General features: G+C 34.1%; 1 protein-coding gene across 1 annotated transcript; it reads left to right on the top strand.

The window, feature by feature from the left end:
- The first annotated feature begins 957 nt into the window (after nt 1-957).
- LOC133334901 (larval cuticle protein A2B-like) lies at nt 958-1701 on the top strand. Its single transcript, XM_061543219.1, has 3 exons — nt 958-969; nt 1108-1471; nt 1505-1701. Exons 1-3 carry the CDS (start codon nt 958-960, stop codon nt 1699-1701), a joined length of 573 nt encoding a protein of 190 aa, XP_061399203.1.
- The last annotated feature ends 6206 nt before the right edge of the window (nt 1702-7907 follow it).

Raw genomic sequence — 7907 nt, 5'->3', positions numbered from 1 at the left:
CCTAAAGTGACCAATTTTTTAATGTATGGCTTAAAAATTCACTTCAAGAAAAAACATTTTGGAAAATATGCAAGACTCAGAAAAGGAGTTGTTGATCTATAATCGGTAAAAAGGGTGCAAATATCACGAAATATTGCCCAGGCTCAGAATATAGAACCGCCGAAAGTGCGCTTTTCGTGGTAGTTGTGTAGGGTATCATATGGTCGGCCCCGTCCGACTATACTGCTCCGCTCACTGGTTTTAAAGTAGTATTCACTTTTTCTACGACTGTAGCTGTAAATTGAAATTCCAGATTCCTGGGGAATAAAATATTATTTCAATGTATTTTAATAGGTCCCATATATTTTTTTTTCTAGCTTTGACTTTGGCTTGGTTTTTTTTATAAACATTTTAAAGCATTAATATCATCTTTTCTTTAACTCTTGATTCAACTGTTGCACCACTTGAGGAACAGGTAGTCATTTCAATTGATTTTATAATGTGTAATTCGTAGCACTAGTTGCACAAATCTTATTATCTATGCATGTCACTACCTCAGTTTTTATGGTATTTTAAGCGCTTCGAGTGTTTCGATAATTGAACTCGTTTAAGTGCACTTTAACGGTTAAGTGCATGGGGAATCGTCATCATGCATTTGAAGCGTAAAATTAAGTCATCGCATAACATTACCCTTATTAACCAATCGATGGGTATAGTACAACAACAACAATTCTGTCATAATAATTGGAGTACATGCCTTACACTCTGACACCTGAGCTGTGAACTGAACTATGGTGAAGATGATACCTGAAAAATGTGTACTGTCATCAGGTGGAAATTAATTTCATTACACCGTATAAAAACCGGCGACGCAACTCAATTGTTATCACAGTTAATTGGACACTCCAGTTCAGTTCAGTTACAGTACAAAACACATTTGACACTCCGATCATTGATCACCATATCGAGTTACACGAAATGGCATTCAAGGTGGGTAAACACGAACAGACGTAACCTCGCACTGGATTTAATGTGGCTATATAGAGACTTAAAAGGATTAAAATTAACTCTCGCGGATAATTTGTAGTTGTCAGCTTTATTTATACACATCATTTGATATTTTTGCAGTTCGTTGTTATTTTTGCTTTGTTGGCCGCTGTCAATGCTGGCTTTGTACCTGCTGCTCCCCAGGTATATCATGCCGCTCCCGTTGCTGCTGCTGCCACTGTGGTCAAGGGTGTTGCTCCAGTTGCCCAACCGGTTTTAACCAAGACCGTTGAAGAATATGATCCTCATCCTCAGTACAAATTCGGTTATGGTGTCCAAGATGCTGTGTCAGGTGATACTAAAACACAAGTTGAAGAACGCGATGGTGATGTGGTACGTGGTGAATACACCTTGATTGATGCTGACGGTTACAAGCGTACCGTTCAGTATACTGCTGATCCTGTTCATGGTTTCAATGCTGTTGTTAGCCGTGAACCATTGGTTGGTAAGGCTGTTGTTGCCGCTCCTGCCCCTGTAGTGAAGACTGTTGCCCCTGTTGCTCAGTATGCTGCCCCTGCCGCTGTAGTGAAGACTGTTGCTCCAGTGGCACAGTATGCTGCTCCCGCCGCTGTCGTCAAAACTGCTGTTCCAGCCTATACCACCTACACAGCTCCAGCTGTCGTAAAATCTGCTGTTCCAGCCTATACTACTTATACCGTACCTGCCCATCATTAATAAGCTGTTCAAAATGTACATAGACCGACAATTTGTTAACGAAAATAAATTATTATTTTGTTATTTTAATTGTTAATGCTTTACAGCGACAGGAAAGGGAACACGGAAGAAGTCGTTAAGTTCTACCTGGCGGAACCTTTTAAATCGGCTGGGACTTTTATATAGGTGCTCTTTAATTGCGTTTCTTGGTAGTAGGTTGTTTATGCTATGAAAAAATAAATTTCTTTGGGGGTTATTTTACAACATATGCAACAATATTGAATAATTTCTGGAAACAAGTTGTTTATTCACTAAAAATCCGATAGCAACATTGATAAGAAAATTAATTAAAAACTTAAGAATATCGAAAATAGATCGAGAATTCTATGCTGCCAAACCACGAAATGGGTTATCCATTTATCTTCTCGATTAGAATAAAAGTGTATTTCGATTTTGCTAAGTCTATCTGTCCTTCTGAGGAAATCACGATAGAGCTCGCAATATTTAAAATAAATAAGTAAGCAAGTCGTTATGTTCGACCAGGCCGAAATTTTTATACGCTCCATCAAAAAGCCTGGCAACCCTGATACGGAATAGACGTTATTTCAGCGATTTGATTGTGCTCTCCTAAAAAAATAATTTTTGTAGACATAAACATTGACCGTTTATTTTAAACATAAAGAAATACCTTCAGAGGCTGTGTTTTTATTTGTGTGTGTTGAAGTATGGCTGGAAAACAACGCAGAAGTCTTGCAAATATAAAGAACAAATTAGGTGTTCGCATTGTGAAACTGAAGTGTTGGAAAACGACGACTTCTTAGAATGCGTTGTATGCAAAAAAAGTCTCCACTCAACTGAATATAGCAGTAATATTGTGGTTCACAGTATAGAAACCGAATTGTCGGATCATAATATTTTAAGCGGATTTATAAAAATTAACGTACACCAAGAGGATTTGCCTGAAATTATTAAAAAAGTGAACCATGCTAAGTTTACAGAATACTTGGTAAAAAGTTTGTTGACATAATACAAACTGGTGTTTGTAAAAGTACAGAAGTTACAACGAAATTTGTTAATATATGACAAAGTATTGTTCCTTGGCTGACAGATAAGGAAAAATGATCCAAGTATTAGAAATCACTTCAATATAAGTGATAAGGATAAGTATTGTTATCAAATTTTACAGCAGAAGCCTAGGGAACGAGTTCTATAAAAACAATGTAAGCTCATGCAACGGTGACGTAAGGGAAATCTGGCAATTTTTGAACAATGGATTAGGTAGAAGGAAAAAGCCACATGGAGACATTGTCGATGGGAAGGCATACAACACCACCATGACAACAATATTAATGTTTTCAGGACACTTGAAATGGAAACCGGTCAGTATTCTTTGCAGTCAGTTGATAGAACTCGTATACTGAATGAAATTGAGGCGTTAAATCCAAGTAAAAGCTGTGAATTTGACATATACGACCATGGATGTTGTTGATAAGGAAATCTGAGGTAACAGACGTATTGCACAGAATCTTCAATAGTATGATTGCGAGCGGAAAATATCCTGACATCTTGAAGTTCATAAAGTGATACCAGTACCCAAGAAAACAAGTTTATCAGTCCTTGATAAAGTTTTCGAAAGAATCATTTCTGAACATATAACAACATATATTGCCAATCAATTTGGTTTTAGAAAAGCCTGTGGGACTGATGAAGCTGTATTTCATTTTTTGAACATGTTTGCAAAGGACTAGATTCCGGATTCAAAGGAGTTGCTGGAGTATTTTATGATTTCACCAAGGCGTTTGATCTTGTAGATCCTACGATATTAATTAATAAATTGGAACGTATTGAATTTGCACCGGATACTGTGTTGTTCTTAAAATTTTTTTTAAACAATCGTTTTCAGTTTGTTAAAGTCGGCAATACAGAAATGGTGTTCCGCAATAAAGTGTTCTCTGTCCATTATTGTTCAAACTTTATATAAATGATTTAAAGAATATGCAATTTTTTGGAAAACTTGTGATGTATACTGATGATGTGAGCCTATTTTACAAGTACATGGATGAGAAAGTACTTCAGGTGCAAGTTGCATACGACTCATGCTTATTGGCAGAGTATACCAGGCTAAATAAGTTGGTGCTAAATTCGTCAAAAACTAAATTTATTAGTTATAGACCTCACATTGGTGGAGATGTTATATCCGTGTACATAAATAGAGTCCCGGTAAATGAATCAAGGTCGATTAGATATCTGGGTATAACTATGAGCAATAATTTGATGTGGAATTCTCATATTGAAAATGTTAATGCTAAAGTTTATTCTGCAACGTTGGTCAGTAATTTTTATTTCAGAGGTTAACTACGCATTATGAACCCAAAATGCCAAACAACAACTATTTTATCTATCAATCTATCTTAAATATTGCGATCTCAATCGGGATTTCAACATTCTGATCAAGAATATATACTTCGAAGGATATCCATAAATATTTGGAGGTGTTGCAAACGGAAAGACAAATTTAAAATATAATATTGGTTCTTCATATCATAAATTTTCCACAGCGCACCAAATTGAGCCAAATACATTCATAGAGATAGCTCGATATAAAAATTAGGAAGTAATTTGCTTGGGGCGTTGCGTGCCACTGAGACAACGGGTTGATCGAAGTGTCGATGATATCCATTTCGTTCAGGCTTCCAAAATTAGTCACTTATAGTACGTTTATATTTAAACGGATTTCGTTAACCCAGTGGGTTCCAATTGTCAATTCCTTTGCATATATGCCAAATAAATCCTCATAAAGTAGGTTAACCCTTTAAAAAGTTCTAATGTACAAGGAGTTTTACACAGCGTTCCCAAGAGCAGGACATCGCCCAGACCATTTTATAGCGTATTTCGGGTAAGATTCTTAGTTTACACCCTTATAGGATAAAGCTGACTCATGTGTTAGAGGTCAGAAAATCTGCTCTTTTAGTATTTTAAACAAATAAAACACAAAAAAGTAAATATCTCAATATAAGAAAAATGACTTAAACGATATTTGAAATAAACGACTTATTTCTAACATTCTAGACTTTGGAGATCAACCAACTTGAACTCTATTACTTGACTACTGAATCGAAAATAAATAAACTCTCAACAGTCGGTAATATTAACATGTTTTTTAGCTTTTCCAACATACGAAACATAGTTTAGAATACAATATATTTTTAATTTTAAGAACATTTCAGTTTTCAATTCCTATGAAAATGATAATTGATTTTTTAACTTTCACTTTTTTGTTAAAATTGTGGTAAATGCTCAAATTTCATGGTTTATGCTTTCAACACTAGAAACAAAATTCATTCACAATTGTATACTGACAAATTGACGTTCAAGTTTTATTAAATCAAACATGATAATGGAAACACATTATGATCGGAAAGCAAGCAAATGTCAAGAATAACAAATTAAAAAAAATTACGAAATTCATTTAACTATTTTAGCCATTTAAAAATGGCAGCAACAAATCTATCGATCGATCCATTGATCGACCAACCACCCACAACTGAATGGCGAGCTATGCTTACTGATACTACCTGCTATTATTTAAAAAAAAAAAAAAAAAAACAATATTGAAAGTAACAGTGAGTGGAAAGACATGGAAAACGTCAAACGCCATTTTAAATCATAGCAATGATTTATTGCAACGTCATGTCGATAAAAATAAACCGAAAATCGTTATGGTTTTGCAGTCGCTAACAGTCGTAGCAATTAATTTAAGTGCACTTGTATTTTAATGAAATTCATGATTCATTTAATGCATTTTACAACTCCTATTTCAAAATGTCCAATGTCTTAGCAGTCATTTCGACTATCTGCACACAATTATTTAACACTTAACATAATTAGATGTCATTGGAGTTCATCAATATTCCCAAGAATGGAATAAACTATGTTTTTTGGTTGGTGTTTTATCTTTTACGAGTGCAGTTAAAGCGTAAATATAGTTATGCTGTCAATGACTTATATTTCATGCCCCATATTTAGTTTAGAAAAAAATGTTGTTGAAGGAAACTATATTGCCTTTTTTATATAATATCAAATTGTTGACAATCAAGACAAGTATCGAAATAATATAATTTAAAATTAGTATATTAAATTTTAGACATACGAGGTGTAAAACAAGATCTATTTTTTGAACAATTAGCAAGAAAACTGACAAAAACATATGTGGGAGCTATATCTAGTTCTGAAACGATTTGAGTAATATCTTCACGATATTCTTGCCAACATAATTAATGCTGTGCAAAATTTAGTCCCAATCGGAGAAACAATTAAGGTGAAACCGAAGAACATTCATATATAAGGTATATCTAAGTCTGGAATTATTTCAGACAATATCAGTAAGGAAAGTAGTAAAGTCGGATTGGGCCGACTTTGGGTATATTGTACATATCGTCATCATAAATACAAACGGATGTAACTACACGTTTACTAATTTTACAGGAGAAGCAAAAAACGTTATTAAATCTATAAAAATTCTGAATGTCTGGAAAAATGTTCAAAGTTTAACCGCATTATAGAGCCGTATTTATTTTTTGAAAACCATTTTTTTTTTGGTTTTTAAAGGTTTTATGTCAGTTACGTCCTTTTGACATGATATTTTCTGAAACAAAAAGACGTAACTACAACACAATTGTAGTACAAGAAAGTGACTAATAGCACGTTTACATTTAACCGGATTTCGTTAACCCAGTGGGTATGTATTTTCGTTCGATTTTGTGTAAATCGTGCAATTTGCACGAAATTTTGCATAGCGTACTGAATTGAGTCTAGAGTGATGTGTGTTAAGTTTCTTGAAAATCGGTTCAGATTTTGATATATCTCCCAAATACAGCTTCGACGATTTTATGTAAATGTGGCACTAACGACATTAAACATTTCTCCTATAGCGATAGAACTTTGTACAGGGTACTTTTCCATCCAGTGGGAGACAACCTAATTATAGTTGATTAGTTTAAAAAATGAAGAAAAACTTTGCCTAATTTAGGGGTACCGCAATATGGGGGCTACCGTAAAAAATTGGCCGATATATCTCATTTTCAATATAAAACATCCCAGAAGTATCATTAATATAAGTTCAGAATTTCTATCTTCAATATTGCGAGCTTTAGTTTTTTACGTCTGTTTGCATTAATACAAAACATACTATTGTAGTTACGTCTGCTTAACTTTCTTTAATTAAATCGCTGTTTTTGATGTTAGATGTTTAAATTTGTGTGTAAACATGTAGTTTGATAAGACGTACAATAATCGAACAAAAAGCCAATTACGATTTTGTCTGTAGTTACGTCCGTTTGCATTTGTGATGACGATATGCATCCTTACAATGTTCCCTCAAAGGGATATACTCATATTTTTCTGCAACCTATGCTAAATTATATTTCCTTAAATCGGACGATAATATATATGGGAGCTATATCTAAATATGAACCGATTTTCACAAAACTTATCAAACATCATACTACTCTTAATTCAGTACGCTATGCAAAATTTTGCGCAAATCGAAAGATACATAGGAACTTTGGTGCAACATTTGTGTTAAATTGGACGAAAATATATGTGGGAGCTATATTTAAATCTGAACCGATTTTTCCCAATTTTAATAGGGTTCGTCATTAGACCAAATAAATGAGCTGTGCCAAATTTCATCCAATTAGAACGGATGGACGGACATGAGTAAATTGATTTCTATGCATATTCTCAAAAGGAACCATGTGTCTATCTCGTTTCCTTTTGCCTGTCGAAGGGTATAAAAAATTTACATTGGGCATTTTAGACTTAATTCGCTACGTTGAGAAAAACGTACCGACTTTCAATATTTTTTGCATCATATTGATGAAATCGCTAGAAAGCATCTATGGTAGCTATATCTAAGTTGGCTTCAGATCAAATAGAAACTGTGTTGACCATGCCAACAACCTACGAGTGTATCTGTATCTTCTGTTCATCAATTTCAAGCAATCCTTTAGTACTATCAGACGAACAACTATTTAGAAAGCATTGTGCATCAAAGGAGTACCCCAGAAAATAACCCTTTTAAAAGAGTTCTGTATGAGGATTCAGAACTTTTTGTGCTTCATAAAGGGAAAATAATCCAACCATTTTTTACCAAGGCAGAGGGTATCACAATTGTACTGGATGAAATAAATGTAGAAGAGATGAAAAATTCTGGAATGTGCAATTTT

The sequence above is a fragment of the Musca vetustissima genome, unplaced genomic scaffold, assembly GCF_032173495.1.
Source record: "Musca vetustissima isolate MV318-11 ecotype Yass unplaced genomic scaffold, APGP_CSIRO_Mvet_v1 utg8758, whole genome shotgun sequence".
NCBI classification, from domain to species: domain Eukaryota; kingdom Metazoa; phylum Arthropoda; class Insecta; order Diptera; family Muscidae; genus Musca; species Musca vetustissima.
The sequence above is the reverse complement of the archived record's forward strand: the minus strand, read 5'-3'. Positions and strand labels throughout refer to the sequence as shown.

Excerpts from the sequence above, each read along its gene's own strand:
- LOC133334901 (XM_061543219.1), top strand. Across the intron at positions 1,472-1,504 it reads TAGCCGTGAACCATTGGTTG|TGAAGACTGTTGCCCCTGTT; the intron begins GTAAGGCTGTTG and ends CTGCCCCTGTAG.